The sequence below is a fragment of the Dipodomys merriami genome, unplaced genomic scaffold, assembly GCF_024711535.1.
Source record: "Dipodomys merriami isolate MVZ:Mamm:240054 unplaced genomic scaffold, mDipMer1.0.p SCAF_464, whole genome shotgun sequence".
Taxonomy (NCBI): Eukaryota; Metazoa; Chordata; class Mammalia; order Rodentia; family Heteromyidae; genus Dipodomys; species Dipodomys merriami.
The window spans coordinates 588,643-607,471 of NW_027206029.1; the positions used below are offsets into that span (position 1 = coordinate 588,643).

The 18,829-nt window shown below is 40.2% G+C and overlaps 1 protein-coding gene across 1 annotated transcript in view; it reads left to right on the forward strand.

Annotated features, from left to right (window-relative positions):
• LOC138808649 (VWFA and cache domain-containing protein 1-like) overlaps nt 1-18,829 on the forward strand; it is a 228,165-nt gene that overhangs the window by 147,515 nt on the left and 61,821 nt on the right. The window contains exons 5-7 of the mRNA XM_069994908.1: nt 12,080-12,206; nt 15,597-15,741; nt 17,290-17,506. Coding sequence (XP_069851009.1) covers nt 12,080-12,206; nt 15,597-15,741; nt 17,290-17,506 — 489 coding nt within the window. The remainder of the gene's footprint in view (nt 1-12,079; nt 12,207-15,596; nt 15,742-17,289; nt 17,507-18,829) is intronic.

Sequence of the window (18,829 nt, forward strand, 5' to 3'; positions counted from 1 at the left end):
CTTGAGTCACAGCGCCACTAGCTTTTTCTAAGTAGTTCTTTGGAGATAAGAATTATGAGATAAGAATCTCATAATTGGGCTGGGAAGGTGGCTCAGTGGTAGAGTGCTTGCCTTGCATGCATGAGGCCCTGGGTTTGATTCCTCAGCACTACATAAGCAAAAAGAAGGAAAGCCAGAAGTGGTGCTGTGGCTCAATGGTAGAGTGCTAGCCTTGAGCGGAAGAGCTGAGGGACAGCGCCCAGGCCCAGAGTTCAGGCCCCAGGACCGGACCCAAAAAAAAAAAAAAAAAAAAAAAAAGGAATCTCATAATTTTTCCTTCAAACTGCAATCCTCACATCTCAGCCTCCTGAGTAGGTAGGTTTATAGATATGACCCACAGTGCCCGTCCTATACTGGATATTTTTGCATAATATAAGTAACCTACAATGGGCATAAAGAGCCCTGAACTTGGAATAGAATCAGTTGTTAAGGTTGTCCTTTCCTTCATATTAGATTAATATAAATATAAGGAAATAGGAAAGGATTATTGAGTTATCCATGGAGCAAGTAGGGTTCATGACATGTCACTTTTCCTTTTCTCAATTGGAATACCTTTAGCTATCAAATGAGAATTATGTTAGCACTTTAGTCAACCTCCACACTTGGCTATAGCTAAGTATTATATACTTTCAAAATTAATCTCTCCATTCTTTGTTTTCCTGCATAACAAATAAAACCTATAACACAGTTACAGGAAAGAACTAAGATATTAGCCCGGTACTGGTGGCTCATGCCTATAATCCTTGCTAGTCAGGAGGTTGAGAACTGAGGATTGTGATTCAAAGCCATCCCAACAAGAAAGTCCCTGAAACTCTTATCTCCAATTCACCACCAGAAACCAGAAGTGGAGCTGTGGCTCAAAGTGGTAGAGCACTAGCCTTGCTCACAGAAGCTTAGGACAGCACTCAAGCCCTGAATTCAAGGCCCATGACCACCACCACCAATACCACCAACAACAACAACAAAAGAAAGAACCATGTTGTTATATATGAAAGAATTAATAAAGAGTACATGGTCAAATACTCAGCATGTTTACAAGTAAGTCACTCCTATAGTAGTGTAAACTGGATTCAGAGGTCCCTGAATTCTGGCCCCTTTAGAATATATGGTGAATCAAGACTCAGGGTGTAACAATGAGTGGAAATTGGAAAGGTGTGAGAGATACAATGCAAATAAATTCATTTAGAGACCACAGAATGTGCCCTCCACCCCTACAATGCCTGCTATTTTACAGACTTATTACTGAGAAGTGCTATATAAGTTCTGGTTTGTTGAGGAAATACATGAATTGTTGTGTGTCTATGCCTCTGTGCAGTTAGAACAGTTCCTGCATATTCTCTTTGGAAATCTGTGGAAGGTAGGTAGCTTGGCATATGGGCTGAAAAGTGTTGAGCTGGACAGCAGAAAAATCTAGAGTGCAGCAACAAGCTTTCCATTGCAAACATTTTCTTTTGTCCCTTCCTCTGTCGACTAATACTGTTCAGGGGGAAAAAAGTTCCAGCCCTGCTATCAAGTGGTTTGTGATCCATCTCTTTCCTATTGCACTGAGGAGGACAGGCAAGGAGTTGGAGAGAAATGGATGGTTTTTTGTTTTGACTGTAGTGATCACTGACATAAGAAACAGTTAGATGTGGATGGTGAAGTCAGAAGGAAAACATTTGAGGACTTGTGAGGCTGGGGTCCATATGTTGAAATGATCCAGTGTATGCTGCTGGATCTTGAAGATAAATGAGAAGGAAAGAAAAGAAGGAAGCCATATTTTTTGAACTGCTTATCTGGCAATCGTTTATTTGCTATGGTGAAAGAAAAATAAGCCAATGGTGATTGCAGAATTGTGGGTCTTTGCTTAGAACTCATGTAGAAACTGCAAAGAAAACTAGTCATTCTGATAAAGTCGTGATACAGCAAGGATAAAGAATCTACTGCTTTCTGGAAGACCTGTTGCCATCTTATATTCATTTGCCGGCATTTTATGGTACAGAAATTAAATAGCCCCTGTAGTCAAGAGCCTTACTTGGCGAATGTGCTGAACAAGAAAGTGTACAAATAATGATAAGTGCTAGAGGTCAGATCTAAGAACATCTCTCTCTCTCTCTGGTGCACTGTGTCACCTGTGTTCTTCCTCCCACCAGCAAAGACTTTAGTAGGACATGGACTAGATGGAAAGGCAGGGGGTATGACCCCTGCCTGGTGCTTTACACACAGTTAGGACTCAATAACTATGTTACAGCCAGAAAGGAGGGAAGAAAGCAAGATAACTTACTAGATCCACTGATTGGAGCTTACCTCCTAACATTTTAACAACACTAGAGTCATGGATAAATTACTTCACCTGCCTTAGCTTCAGTTTTCTCCTTGTAAAACTTAATTAATTAATGATGTAAGATTTCAAAACTATATAAAATATGTAGAACATTATTGCAACATTTACTTTACCCTTATCTGTCTCAATACTGATTATCACTCGTTGGCACCTTGGTAATTTTTAGATTCAGAGAAAGTAGGTTGGGCTGGTAACATCCTATCTTATCAATCTTTCATACTGGGCCTTGGATGGTTTAATTTTTAGAAGCAGTTTGGGTTTTTTTTCCAAACCGCTACAAAGTTTCAGGAACAATACTAGCTTTGGGAACACTGAGTACTTTGATGTCTTCCTACCACTGTGTGTAGGTATTTAGAGTTCATCTTCACGTCAGTAGTGAAACCGTTGTAGGTGTACAATGAAACTTCTTTTGTAAGCCAATTTCTAATCCCTATGAACACTAAAAGCAGCAAGAGTGTATTGTCTGTTCCAGAAGGACTTTTAACCTGGTATCTATAGATCCGATCCCCTCCAAGGGGGGTTCCTGCAAAGAATAAGGTATTTGTGAATTTGGATATTAAATAAATTAGATCTTTATTTTCACTAGACTCTAATTCAATGATATATTAAGGAAATCCTCTACAGTGTACTTGCCGTACTGGTGACTGTATATCCAAAGAAATCATAGCTTGTTTTATCCCAGATAATATTTGATGAAAATGTCTTATAATACCATTATATGTTCATCCTTTCCAGTTATACAGGTGTTAGATTGACCATCACTATAGCAAAATGCCTGAGACAGGCTAACATATTTTTTAAAAGAGAGAGATTTTATTTTAGTTCATAATTCTAGTCCAATGTCCAGGAGCTACATTAATATGTGTGGCTGAGTAGTGTTGAATTGGGCATCAAATATATATATATATATATATATATATATATATATATATATAGAGAGAGAGAGAGAGAGAGAGAGAGAGAGAGAGAGAGAGAGAGAGAGAGAGAGAGAGAGAGAGTTCTTAAGGGTGGCTTTCCTTTTGGCAGAATTGTGAAGCAGCATATAGGGCATTACATAAAATGAGTATGAAATATTCACTAGTTCTTCTCATCCCCTTTCTTTCCTTCCCCTTTTTCTCTCCCATCCCTTCCCCTCTTCTCCCTTCTGTTCTCTACTCCTCTCTCTTACATAGCCACCAGTATTCAATCATGGAGGCCTTACATCCAAACACTATAGTTGGATTAAGCATTTGCCATAATATCTCACAAAGGGACCAGATTTCTACATATGAACCTTTTAGTGCACACCCTGAAACCATAGTAGATATACAGCTAAATGTTTCTTAGTGCATTAGACGTTCATATGTAAGCCTAACTTTATATATAGATACATATATACATACATGTCTAACTTTTTAATATAATTCATTGTTATAGAAGTGTTCATTTTGTCCACCTCAGAGTTTATTGGTGAAGGATTGTTCTGAACTTGTGACCAGATACAAAGGTTCTCATTACACAGTCTAAAGCAAAATTGAAACACAAATTTTTTAGAGTTCAATAAAACTACCAAGGCCCACCTGATGGTCTGCAGGGTTTTATCCAAATACCTTTACACTCTTAGGCATCGTTCCTGAGTTTAGGGCTTGTAATAAGAGGTGCTATAGTAGCCTCTACAATGAACATCTTACTTGGCAAGAGTACGCTTCCTTTCATTGCTTTTGCTTCCCAGATGTCACAGCAGTAGGGGCTCCTCTTTGTTTAAAGGCCACCATGAACTATTCTCTGTTCAGCTAAAAGACATTTCTGACTATTTTTGGACATCTGGCACATAGTACCCACTTATAATTTCTGAATCCACAGAAAGTGGATCTCCCCCTTTGGCATAAATGTTATGAAATCCAGTTGGAACTTCAGTCTTCCTCTCTAGTTGTATAGCCCCTGACTTATGATGGTACAGCTTGCTGGTGTTTTGTTGTTGCCACTGTTGTTTAGTAATGTGGCAAAGATTCAGTAAAAATCATAGCTGAGAGTTTGAATTTCAATCTTTCCAGCAGAGTGCTATGTGGCACAGTCATCTCTCATGATACTGGGCAATGGCAGTGGTCCAAGCTCCTAGTCAGTCTCCTTATCTGAGAGCAAGTAGCCCATTCTCTAGAATACATCATGTTGCTAATGGCTTTTGGATATTATGTTTGGGGTTTTGCAGCCCATCTCATATCTACAAAATTTCCATCTGGGTATGTGCTGGGACAGTCGGCACTTTTTATAAATTAAGGTTTGTTATTATATTATTTTGTCCAATTGTAAGCTAATGCAAGTTTTCTGAATATGTGTATGGTAAGTGAGACTAAGTTACGATGTTTGGTAGAGCAGATGCATTGTTATTTTTTTACCATATTTTCAGGCTTATCACAAGGAATCAATCTGATCATAAGTCAAGAAGTATCAGTTACATCCTGTTAACTTCTATGTTTTGCCTACTTTTATCCATCTTTTCATTTTGAAGATCTCTCTGGAAACAAAGACTTTGATATCGATGATATTGAAAGAACAGAGTCCTGAGGCTTACATCTCTTACCTGTGCAACACTTACAAAAAGATTGAGATACCTTAATGATATAGTTTCTCTGCCTGCTAAGAGTTCCCCATCTAATCTAAACTATTTTACTGACCATTTAATGTTGCTCAGGTCCATGCATGTTTGATTATTGTGGACACTGTCTCCTAATATATAGGTTTTATCTATGCCATCTTCCTGCTAAGCCAGTCTGGAAAGTCAATGACAACATGATGACATTGGATTTTCCGACTAATCTGGGCCAGATTTACTAGCTCCACAGTTCATTTTTTTTCCCCTTCAACAGATTCATTTTAAGTCTTCATTTCATTTTAAGTCTTATTTCATTGCTTCCTGTTGTGTCTGTTTGCCTTTATTTACACTGTTTGCTTGTTGGCCTATATTAGTCATACAAAAGGGGTTCTCAGCATTACATTTCCATACATATTTACAATATGTTCCAACCTATCTCACCCCTCTATCGCTGTCTACATAGTTCATTTACACACTAATGCCACTTTTATTTTGGTTGAGAAACATCAACATATTTATATATTTATTCTGTATTCTGCCTCTCAAGAAATATCCAGTGTGCTTGTCTCAGTGATTCATCTATGGCTTGATTTTGTTTTGTTTTGTTGAGTTAGCCTCATGTATAGCCCAGATTGGCTTCAAACTCAGTTTTTTCCAGCCTCTTCTTCCCAGTATTCATGTGTTTTGTTGTTGTTGTTGTTGTTGTTGTTTAACACAGAGAAGTACTATAGTATTGCGGTCAAGATTATACCTTTGTGGCCTTGAGCAAGATATTTCTGCATCTATAAAATAGGGATAGAAAAATGCACTCATGGGTAATTATGAAAAGCAGCACACCATATATAGAAATTTTGGTAGGCTACTCAATAAATCTTCATTGTTTTATTATCAAAACAGGCTTACTAGAGGTATGGTTGGCATTCAGTAAATTTCATGTGTTGAACACATGTAGTTAATGTATTTTGACATATCTGGGCCCAGGGGCAGACCTTCCATTGCTCCATTTCCTGGTCAGATCTTGTGTAGGTAAGTGCTCTCAACAAGGCAGTGATGTTTGGAGAACAGTTTAGCTAGCATTCTAAGACATTTAAAATTATCATTGCTGCCATATTGTTGTAGTCAAAGTATTTAATTCAGTTTGCATTAGAGAAAAGTACAGTTTTATTATTTTTTTGAACCAGTACTGAGGCTTAAGCTTAGACCCTAGTCCCTGTCCTTTAGTTTGTGTGTGTGTGTGTGTGTGTGTGTGTGTGTGTGTGTTTCCTGAAAGCTGGACCTCTACCACTTGATCCATAGCCATTTCTGGCTTTTTGCTAGTTAATTGAAAATAAGAGTCTTGTGTCTTGATGGCTTCAAACTGTGATCCTCTGATCTCAGCCTCCTAAGTAGCTAGAATTATAAAGATTTTTATAATTTTATCAACCAGGGCATCTCAGCCTGATACTACAGCTACCATTTCCACACATTTTCCGAGAACAGGAATCTGAATATGGCAAGAATGGGGACTCTCTGCTTCAAGAAATGCAAAGAGGAGTTAGACACAGAGCTAGCCCAGAATCTGGGCTAGAAATGAGGGATCTGGAAATTATTCCACTGAGTAGAAGGCGGGGAGTGATAACTCAACAAGAGATTCTAGAAGACATGGGAAACCCCCTGCTTGGAGACAGACTTTTGCAAAGAAAAAGAAAACATACCTATCTGTGGTACAGAGCAATGTAGACAAATTCTGACCTTACTCATTCAAGGCTAATGCTGTACATTATGGACCAGCAGGTTGATCACCTGCCCAGATTTATTCCCAGACAACTTCCAACATGTCTGAGGAAGGAATGAGTCTGCAGGACCTTGTGTTTGGACACTAGCCCAAGTGGTCCAAGTGATGTATATGAATGGGGAAAGCCCCTCTGGGTTGCCTTCATGGATAAGCAGTCCCTCATTCACTACCACATCTAGGTCAGAGAGGATCCTGCCTGGATTGTACCACACTGATAAATTACTGCTGGGGAAGGGGTAGGGGGGGTGGAGCTCATAATCAACACATCCATCATCTTCTGCTAACACCAAATAAAGGATGAGATCTAATCACATGCCAAAGAAAACCTCACTGGGAGAATTTGAGAAACCTTGTCTGATACTGAGCTACAGTGCTGGAACAATTGTTAAGGAACTAGAATGGTGTGTGTGTGTGTGTGTGTGTGTGTGTGTGTGTGTGTGTGTGTGTGTGTGAAAATGTATCACTCACTATGACTTCTGATTTATTTATAAAACAATGTTTGTCCCATTGGCTCCCCTTTTAATAGTTTCACTGGAGCCTGTTTATTATTACAGATGTTACTTTTAAATGAAGTCATTGAGCTTTCCTTGCAAAGGCAGTATTTGGGTTTTTATTGCAGGGTTGGCAGGGCTGCTCATTGAACCATGTAAATGAGATCAAGGCCAAAATTCAGACCCCAAGAGATAAGGCAGAGAAACTCATCCATGTGCGTACATTCCTATCAGCCAGATGTTTCACGGGGGTGCGGCCACTCCACCTCAGAATGATCTTAGAAAAGGCATTATAGTCACAGATTCTTGATTTTTCACCCCTCTTCTTGCCCAAAGTGAAACCTCAGGCATATCACAAAAGCTTTCTGAGCCTGTTTTCCTCATCTATGACTTAGAGGTAATAATTTTTTTTAATTTTATTTTTATCTTTAAGTAGTCAAAAAAGAAGTAATCGTTTGTATTCCTACAATTTTTGTGAGGCAAAGCAGTGCCATCCCTCCTTGGTGATGGGAGAACGTAAGGTGATTGTTGCTAAAAGTCTAAGGCTTTGGAAAGGCCTCAAGTCCTACATGCAATATGTTTTGCAAGGTTCTCTTAGAGGACCTCTGACCAGCTATGGCTTGCCACTGATTTTTGTAAATAGACTTACATGGGCACACTGCCATACTCATTCATTTACACAGGCCTGCGGTTGGCTTCTCATTACAATAGTAGAGTTGAGTAGCTTTGACAGATACCTTATAGTCTGCAAAAGGAGTTCTGCTGCGTGAATCTTCATAGAGGTTGACAATCACTGTAGCAGACTGAAGGAAAGTTCTGTGCTGAGATCTGGTCATTGAAAACCAAGTAGTAATAGGAATGATTGGACTTTAAGTGCTTCTGAAGGTCTGGGGGTTTCATCTCATTCTGACCTAAACATGGGAATTCTTACTGCATGTGAAATGACTGGTTTGTGAATGGGAGAATCCCGACAGCATATGTGTGGGCATTAGCACAAGACTTGCCACATCCCAGCCCGGTGCATGCTTGCTATGGTCAAGTCGACCTTAGGGTCTCATCAGACCATTCATAGGCATAGCCCCAGGTAAGCCCTGGCAGATGTTCCTAGAAGGGGCAGGCTGACTGTTTATGACATAGTCATATGTTATCTCAGCATTTTCTTCCAAAGTTGAAGTTAATGAGCAGCACAAAATACAAGGTTTACTGACCAACATCTTGATCTTTTTTTATATTTTGGAAGGGATCCAGTGACAGGTGGAGCTGGCTAAACAGATCTGCATCTGTAACTGCCGGGAATAAAGATGAATCTGGCATATAAACGTCAGTCACATACTTTAATTGCTGTCACATTTGTTCATTTTTGGAAAACAACCAAAATATTTGCCATGGCTCAGAAAGCAGGCCCCTAGAAAACATATTTTTCATGACAGGGAGACACCTACAAAGTAAATACAACTCTTAACTTGGTGAGCCTCACTCAAATAGAGAGAGGGAGACGTGAGCCAAATAGACTGTCACTCTGTGTTTCACGTCATTTGGGGCAACCACAGCTGATCTCTGCATCTGCTTTCCTTGGATAAGTTTACAAGCAGGCCTTTGCTTTTGGCTTCTGGCTTTGCTATGTCAGCATCTCCCAAAGAAAACTCACAATTCCTGCCCTGGCTGCCATCTTGAAAGGCCATTTGCACTCTACATACCCAAGAGCAAAAATCCACTGCAACTTGTGCAGGACACCTAGCACAAGGACTGTTAGGCAGGCATATGTCCTTGGTACTAGTTCATCTATCCTATCTTTCGATAGCCCTCCTCCTAACCTGATCCAAGCTGATAATCAGATACTATGCTAATTAATAAAAGGGCTGGTGTGTCTTTTTAATCTCCCTCAACTAGTCTGTTTTTTATGTTTTGTTGGTCAGTCCTGGGGCTTGAACTCATGGCCTGGGTGCTATCCCTGAGTTTTATCACTCAAGGCTAGCACTCTACCACTTTGAGCCACAGTGCTACTTCTGGTTTTCTGAGGATTAACTGGAGATGAGTCTCATGGACTTTCCCGCTAGGCTAGCTTTGAACCAAGATCCTCAGATCTCAGCCTCCTCGGTAGGTAGGATTATAGGAGTAAGCCATTAGCACCCGGCTTATTTGTTTTTGAAGGAAGAACTTGTATCATTTTGCTCCCCTTCCTTTCATCCTACCATGTGGTCCCCTACCTAGAGAAGGCCAAGAGCAAATGGAGATGAGTCAACCAAAGCCAAGCAGGCATCAGGATCATGGATAGAAACCCAATGGTTTGAAAGCAGAAGCAGGGCCTCCTGTGTCGAATGGGAATTCAGTCCATGTAATAAGCCACCTTGGCAAACCATCCACTCAACTGAAGGCTAAGGAGACAGAGCAGACCCATGTCTTACCTTCTTGGAGTTCATGATGATCTGGAGTAAGAGAGGCAGGCACGTAATAGTCACATCCCCTTTATTGAACTGCCCAGATATCTGCATCCCCCTATATCCTATTTCCGTTTCAGAATTTTGGACCTTGATGTTTACCAGGATATTAAAACAATCTTGTAAGTTGTCCACCCTTTTGTCATATGGAGCAGAAGGATTTTGCTAAGAAAGAAATAGAACACACGTTTGATTCAGAAGAGCTATGTTTGAGAAACAACCTTACCACCTGCTAACTGGATTTGCATTTGCTCAAGATATATCCTGTCTGTCTGTCTGTCTGTCTGTCTGTCTGTCTGTCTGTCTGTCTGTCTGTCTATCTATCTATCTATCTATCTATCTATCTATCTATCTATCTATCTATCTACACTATCTACACAATCTATATACCTTTCCCTAGCTCTGGGTGGATGATGCCAAATTCCTGTTTGCACAGCACTGAATATATGACATAGGGCAGGGAGGGAGAGAAAAAAACTGGTATTTTAAACTAAGACAACAGTTTTGGGGAGGGTAAGTGCAGCGAAGGAAAGTGAGGTTAGAAAGAGCTAGGAACCAGCCGGGCGCTGGTAGCTCACACCTGTAATCCTAGCTACTCAGGAGGCTGAGATCTGAGGATTGCAGTTCAAAGCCAGCCCGGGCAGGAGAGACCGTGAGACTCCTATCTCCAATAAACCACCAGAAAACCGGAAGTGGCGCTGTAGCTCAAGTGGTAGAGCGCTTGCCTTGAGCTGAAGAGCTGAGGGACAGTGCCCAGGCCCAGAGTTCAAGTCCCACGACCGACAAAAAAAAAAAAAAAAAAAAGAAAGAGCTAGGAACCATCTTTGGGCTCCCATTTTCTCATTTGCAACATGGAAATTAGGCCACAAATTGTGTTTCATTTTGGATACATTAAATGAAATATCTGTGTGAGTGCTCTTTGTCTCTGTAGAGGTCAAGGTCCAAGATCGCTATCCGCTACAACTCAGCCCCTAGAGTCATACAGAAACAGATCCTCGACTTGGGCATGTGGGCATGTGTGTTTGGCTAAACACACCTTCATTCCCTTCCTTTTGCCTTTGCTCAGACTTTTCTTTACTAAATTGCTTTGCATCTGTAAGTCTGTTGGTCTATCAGTTATTGCACCAGAACTTAAGTTTTACTCATCTTTATACATCTGGCAGCATAGAAAACCAACTTACACATAGTAAGTTGTTAGTGTCTAGCAAAGGACTGAGTTGGTATAAAACAGAGCAAGGGCAAAAAAGCTCAATGAAATTAGAAGATTCTGATTGTAAGAGTGTTTGGACAGGTGGGGGGGGAAGGCTGGGTGTGTTTTTGCATACCTATTATCTGAGTACTCAGGAGTGTGGACATGAGAACTGAGAATTTGAGGTCAGCCTGGAATACATCATGACACACTGTGTAAAAAATAAATAAGGAGACAGGTTTGCATACAAGTTGGGTAGCCCTGGGCTGAGGGATGTGGACCAGTGGCAGGAAGGGATTTAATGCAAATGCAGTATGATGTGATGAGCAGGAGCCAGTGTACCTAGGCTTGAACCCCATTTACTGATGCATTTCTTAAGCTTCATGTACGTCTGTTTCTTAAGCTCAAATTCCAAGAAAGAATAATAATAACCAATATCCTAGGCTTTTTTTTTTTTTGTCGGTCGTGGGGCTTGAACTCTGGGTCTGGGTGCTGTCCCTCAGTTCTTCAGCTCAAGGCGAGCACTCTACCACTTGAGCCACAGCACCACTTCCAGTTTCCTGGTGGTTTATAGGAGATTAGAGTCTCACGGAGTTTCCTGCCCAGGCTGGCTTTGAACTGAGATCCTCAGATCTCAGCCTCCTGAGAGCTAGGATTACAGGCGTGAGCCACTAGCGCCCGGCTAGGCTTCTTTTTTTTTTTTTTTTTTTAATGAAATGGTGGCAAATAAGGGCACATCTCTATCCCAGCACTGAGAGCATAGGAATCATTCTAACACTTTGTAAACAAGAGCCATAATCCTAAGTGGTTATGGTTCTGGGCCTCATGCACCATCTGTGCTATTTCCCTCACTGTGAAGTGACACAAATGAAAGCAAAGTCTGTTAACATCAAATCAGTCTTCTGTTAGAGAATGTACCTCAAGCCAACAAGTGTACACTAGCTCAACAGAGATTGGCCCCATGAGAGAAGAGAGTGATTAATGCAAATGAATCATTTGTGCTAGAAAAATAATCCAGGACATAGAAAATCACCCTACAATGTTAAGAATAATAGTTTCATTTAACTGAAACATTATACTTTCTATTCACAGGTTATTTTTTTAAAGAGCAGGAAGAAAATATTTTGTAGACAATTTACAACCTTGTTATCTAGTGGGATTTCTTCATACTACAAACAGGTTATACAGAACAGATGCTGTAGCTATGTACACCTGTGGATTTGGTGGTTATATTTTTTTCCCTACTCCTCCAGTTCTTGCAGACAACCTGAAATCCAATCCTGGAATTAAGTGGCAGTATTTCAGTTCAGAAGAAGGAATTTTCACGGTTTTCCCAGCTCACAAGTTCCGGTGTAAAGGCAGCTATGAACATCGCAGTAGGTATGTTGATTTGCTAAAGTTTTGTTCTTTTTGTTTAAGAGTGATTTACATAAACAGGCTGAGCGCATGGCTCATGGTAGAACCCTGGCCTACCCTTGGTGAAACCTGTGTTCAATCCCCAGTGTGCAAATAAAGAAATAACAAAAAAAAGTGGTCCACATGAAACATAGTTCTTATGCCATATACAGCTCTGCCTCAAAGCTGTAAGTTGAGAATTTTGAGCTGTTCTAAAATGATGTCCCCATTTGATACATGAGGATGTAATAGGCTAGGGTAGGACAGACCAGAAGATCTTTCCACGACCTGTCTAAACAAGCTGTATGAAATTGACTTGTTGGAAGCACTTAAGAGTTTTTGAACGTCAGATATCTTTGTTGAAACATAAAGAAATGATGGTACCTTCTCTATAGTACAACACAAGACACGACATGGTGATAGATTCCAGTAGCTTTTGTGATTCTCAACCTTCCTTTCCTTGATTGAAATTTATATGCCAATTTCAGCTACTAGAAGTTGTGAAACTACTACTAACTACTAGTATTCCAACTACTAAGATTGTTCAGAAGGCACTGGATTAGAAATCGCCACCATCCTGGGATGGTACTATACAGCCAGAGGGAGAGAGAGTAATGGGGAGATAGATCATTTATATGACAAGACTCATCAATTTGTAGATCTCTCCTAGTCAAAAAAGCTTTCTTTTTTAGCCTAGACAGTTTCCTATTTGCTGTGTCAAGTGTTTGGTGCCAGAACATATGAAGCCAGTGCCAGCTGCCCACTTTCCATGCCATGCCATTTTTTAGTATCTAAATAAACCATCTCTTTAGCTTCCTCCCTACCTTTCCTTTGAAGCATCTAGGGTTTGTCTCCTAGGAAAAAATAATTGGTCTATGCTTTTACTAGAAAAAGACAAAGCAAAACATTTTTACTGTGTATTTTTTGACTTTCATATTCTGGTAAGACTTGAGCCTCTTGGAGTCTGGACCAGATATCATGATTTGGGCTTCTAATTGGCTCATCTCAAGAATGCCTGGGCCATCAGAAATCATCTAATTATTTTTTTCCTTTTTTTTTTTTCTTTTTTCCTTTTTTGTTAGTCATGGGGCTTGAACTCTGGGCCTCGGCGCTATCCCTCAGCTCTTCAGCTCAAAGCAAGCACTCTACCACTTGAGCCACAGCGCCACTTCCAGTTTTCTGGTAGTTAATTGGAGATAAGAGTCTCACAGACTTTCCTGCTGAGCTGGCTTTGAACCACAATCCTCAGATCTCAGCCTCCTGACTAGCTATGATTACAGGCATGAGCCACCGGCGCCTGGTACTATCTAATTCTTATTTGCTTCTAGAAGGCAGATATGATGGCATCCTGCTTCTCGTGAATCACCAAGATGGATAATCCAAATGACAGGGCAGGTCTTTGCCATGCCTCAAACCATTCATAGTTTTTAGGCTGTTCTTAGCCTCTTTGGTGAATTAACCCTTGATCTTTTCTTCTCTTGGCTCAGTAATCCACATTTCTCTCATCATAGGTTGCCATTCTCATCTCTTGTGCTCATTTTTTCCCCCTAGTACATTTGCAACTGCTCTGTATCACTTGGAAGAATGCAGGGTTTCAGAGCAAGAATAACACTGGTGGATTTAGGCATGGTACAACGATGCTTCTAGTTTGTACATTTATACATTTAACATGGGGTGCTTTCTTCTTTTTTCTAACAAAAACTATCATTTTACAGAAAATCCTCTCCTTAGAGCCTGAAGAACCTAGAAAATTAAACATTTGACTGAGTAGTCAGGTTGAAGATGGTCGAATGTACCTTCTTTTCTATTCCCTGTCTCATTTCTGTAACCTCATCTCTTACATTCTTTTTATCCTATTTCACTACTGGTAGTGATTCATGAAAATAATACTTAAGTGTTAACTCAAGACTTTTGGCTTGAGAACAATTAGTATAAATTTGGCCAGATTTTGAGGGGATTTGGTATTTTTGCCTACATTTCTTAATTTATACTCAGACTTTTGTGACTCACTGGCAGCTAACATTTCAAAGAAAAATTTAGTATTTTAGGGGTGTCAATAAAGGAGAGAATTCTCCTGAGGCCGATTTGATTTTTTTAAGCCTCCTCTAATTTGTTCCAGCTTTAAAACTGTGAATAGTAACCTCATTAAACCCTTTCTCACAAACCTCCTTGCATAGCACATAAGCAGAAGGCTACTTTGACCAGAGCCATTGCTTCTTGGGCCCCCACCCCACCCCATCCCCCTTTATCTTCATGTTGGCAAACAAAACCTTGGCAAGAAGAGTAGTTATGGCGGTCTTGGACACATTTTGATGGCATGGTTTTAGTAAAGAGCCTTTTGATGGTTGACCTGTGTGAATTGTCTCATCACAGAAAAGAAAGGGCCTCTTCACAGGACTGCTCGAATGGGAAGAAATCTGCTAGTCTAAGCTGGGCAGTATATTCACAGGTTATAGGCTACCTAGCTTCTAGCAAAGTTTCATTCAGTGAGACTGCAAAGGTGATTACATTGTGCAGCATGTGCATTGCTGCACTATTCACAATAGCCAAGTTACGGGAACAGCCCAGATGCCCTACAACAGATGAGTGAATTAATAACATGTGGCACATATACACAATGGAATTTTACTCATACATTAGAAAGAATAAGATTATGTCATATGCAAGGGAATGGAATGGATGCTAAGTAAGCCAAGCGCAAAATTACCGATGGTGCGTGTTTTCTCTCATGGAAGCTAGATCTAAAATATAACTGGACATGATAACCTTTTCAGGACTTGTGGCATTCCCACACAGTTAGACAAAAGGAAGATACCCTCAGGAACACAAAGGTGTAACTTCTCTGAACATTTAAAATACTATTTATTAAATGAACACTAGGAAATGGAAACATAGTTTTGGATGTTATTATTATTGTTGTTGAAGGTGATGTTCGTTTTTGCTTTGGGTTTTTTTCTTCTTCAGAAGGAGGAGGGGTTATAAAAAGGAAGGTGTAGATATGGGGGAGAAAGTGAGGAAGGGTTAAGTGGATTTTCCTCTCCCGGTTTGCCAGTCTCTACAGCTTAAGGGATGACCACCTCATTTCTTACATCAGCATACATAAGACTCGGTGACAAATAACTCTGGAGTATGCTGAAGAAGCACACTTGAAAATGCCCCTCTAGTCAGAAATTCCCAGTCCTTATTCTACAAGTGCATGTTGCTGTCTTGAGATGTTGTTTGTGATGCACTCATTCAGTTTCTCCTTCAGTCCTGATCTCTGTCCATCCTTGGGCCCTCCCCAGAAGAATATATGGACACTACTACGCTCACACATCACAGCTGGATTAATTAAGGCCTTTATAACTGACCTCATAGAGTTTCTCCTCCCTCTAGACCCATCTATGTTTCTACCGTTCGGCCACAGTCTAAACACATAGTCGTGATCCTGGACCATGGTGCTTCAGTCACAGATACCCAGCTCCAGATCGCCAAGGATGCTGCTCAGGTCATCCTCAGTGCCATCGATGAACATGATAAGGTAACATTGTGCTAGTGACCCCTGTCCCATTGGTCCTCCTTGAATGCCTTTTTAAAGTTACTTCATTGTTTTATGACTTACAGTCATGAGCTTCATAGTGCTAAATCTCAGTCATTCATGTCCCACATATATACTAGTAGCCCAATAAAATTATTAAATATAGTAAACCATACCATATAAGGCTGTGTAAGTTGAGTATACTATTTACATAGGGTATGACAGGATGTATGCTGTTGATGCAAATGCAAAATCTTCTAACAATGTGTCTCTCTGGGCATATCTCCATCTCATATGCATACACACAGAGATACACACATACACACGCATTTTATTAGACAAGATCTCTCTCTATGTATATCTAGCTGGCCTTCAGCTCAAGGTGTGACCCAAGCTAGTCTTAAATTTACAGTAAGTCCCTCTGCCTCAGCTACACCATTGCACTTATCTTGTATCTTTTCTTAATCCAACCTTAAAATTGGGAGAAAAAGAGTAATTTCATTTTCATTCTAATATTTGGGAAAACAACTGCCAATCCAAAAATCTCTTTCATAACCCCATCACCACCATAAACTATCTCATTTATACTTCCTGTTAGTGTTTTTATTTAGCAAGGACTTTCATATTGGAAGCTATGGAGGACAAAGCTGTGGGGATTTGGGTGCTAGGTGTGGGCTGACCTGGACAGGCATGTGTACAGTTAATGATAATCTATTGCCTGTGGACATTTCCATCTACAAAACTAACTCATCCAGCTGGGTACAGGTAGCTCACATCTGTAATCTTAGCTATTCAAGAGGCTAAGATCTGAGGATGATAGTTCATTGTCAGCCTAGGCAGGAAAGTCTAAGACACTCTTACTCCAATTAACCACCAAAAAGCCACAAGTGAAGCTGCAGGTCAAGTGGTTGAGAGCTAGCCTTGAGCACAAAAGCTCAGAGATTGAGGCCCTGAATTCAAGACCCAGGACCAGCAAAAACAAAACAAAGAACCCAAAAGAGTCAACTCCTATACTCAATCCCCACCTCCAGTTTGAAAAACCCTGTTTTTCTCAGCATAAGTGTTTTATAGTTTTATTGGTTTTGTTTTTATTTTGTGCCAGCTGAGAGGTTTGAACTCAGGGTCTGGGTATTGTCCCTGAGAGCTCTTTTGCTCAAGACTAGCACTGTACCATTTGAGCCACAGCTTCACTTCCAGCTTTTGTGGGGAGCAGGAGGAGGGGGAGACTCAATTGGAGATAAAGATTCTCACAGACTTTTTTGCCCGGGACAGCTTTGTACCACAATCCTTCAGATCTCAGCCTCCTGAATAGCTAGGATTCCAGGCAGGAGCCACTGGTACCCAGCTTGTAGCTTTCTTCATTTGGAGACAAAAATAAAACTTTTTGCTCCCTCTGTCTTACTCATTTCAAATTTGATAGACTTGTGACTATAGTTATTTATTTTTAAACTTAGTAACTGTTCTACAGGCCCTTAATTTCTGAATTTTTGTTTGAATCTTTTAAATTGTTGGATAACGCTTTAAAAAAATTTTTTTTGCCTTTTCCTCCAGATTTCTGTGTTGACTGTAGCAGACACTGTTCGGACTTGCTCACTAGACCAGTGCTATAAGACCTTCCTCTCTCCCGCCACCAGTGAGACCAAAAGGAAGATGTCCACGTTCGTTAGCAGTGTCAAGTCTTCAGACAACCCTACTCAGCATGCAGTAGGATTTCAAAAGGCATTTCAGTTAATCCGAAACACAAACAATAACACAAGATTCCAAGCAAGTAGGTGCATTCTCTCCAAGGACTATTGGCCATAATTGATAGAAATGGCAATAGGATGGTGTTATGAATGTTTAGCACTGTTTTTAGAGCTCATATTTTAAATTGACATGGAAACATCTTTCATGAATTATCTTTATGCTCATCTAATACTGAGCTCTCACTAGATATTTTCCAGTCAGAGATCATCAGTCTGTACATTATCTCTTGACTCCCAGAGCCTCTTCTTCTGGCTCCTTTATTAAGAACATATTCCCTGCTTGTTTCCCAAGAGTACACCCACATGCTTTCCAGTGTTGCTTGTCAGCCTTTCTCCTGGACTTGGGGCTGGTCCTTGCCTGTGCGCATGTACACATGTATTCTTCCCTTGATTCTTCCCTCTTCTAACCAGCTGTCATTTAGATGAGCATGGCCCTTTACATGTACAAAGGGACTCTAATTTAATTTCCATGTAGTAAGGAAAATCTGGAATTAGGATTCATGCTAAAGGAAAAGAAAGGATATTTGAAATGGGACTCTGCTTTGAAGTTACTAAAAAGAATGTTTGGTTTTCCCTTTAATATTTAAAAATCTGTAGCTTTTCTTCCCTCTTATTTTTTTGGAAAACATGAGTGGACTTTTTTTTTCTTTATTTTTATTTTCATTTTTTGAGACACAGTCTTGCAATGTAACCTTACACTAGCCTTGTGGGCCTCTGTCCTCAGCCTCCCAAGTGCTAGGGTTATGCACCAGCACACCAGGTAATGTATCTTCCTGAGATAGTGTGAGGAATACATTTTCAAGTTCTGTTGAGTATCTGAATTTAAAGCAAAACAGCGCTGACAAAGCAAAGCATAGTGTCTGACGTGATAAGCACTCTAAGTGACAGAAGTCACTATTATTATGGTAATTAATAATAGATAGCCTATGGGATTGAAATAACATACATTTATTATCTCCCAGCTTTTCTGGGTCACTACAGGTTACCTGAGTCTCCTGTCTAGAGCTTTACAAGGCTGGAAACTCACAGTCAGACAAGGCTATGGAACTGAGGCTCCCAGTCCTTGTCTGAGCTCACCTGCTCACTGGCAGGGTCTGTTTCCTGGCAACTATAAACCTCATGTTTGTTTGCTTCCTTGAGCTCAGTAGGGGCACATGTCTTCTGTTCAAGTCCCTGGCTTCAGGAAAGACTGGGGCTTTCTTTTAATATACTCATCTGATTCTGATTAGACCAGACCAGTCCTTTTAATTTTTTTAAAATCTTATCAAGGTATTTTCTCTTGTGATTAATTCAAAGTCAATTTAGTGGGACATTTATTTTTTAATTTATTTTCCAATGATAAACGT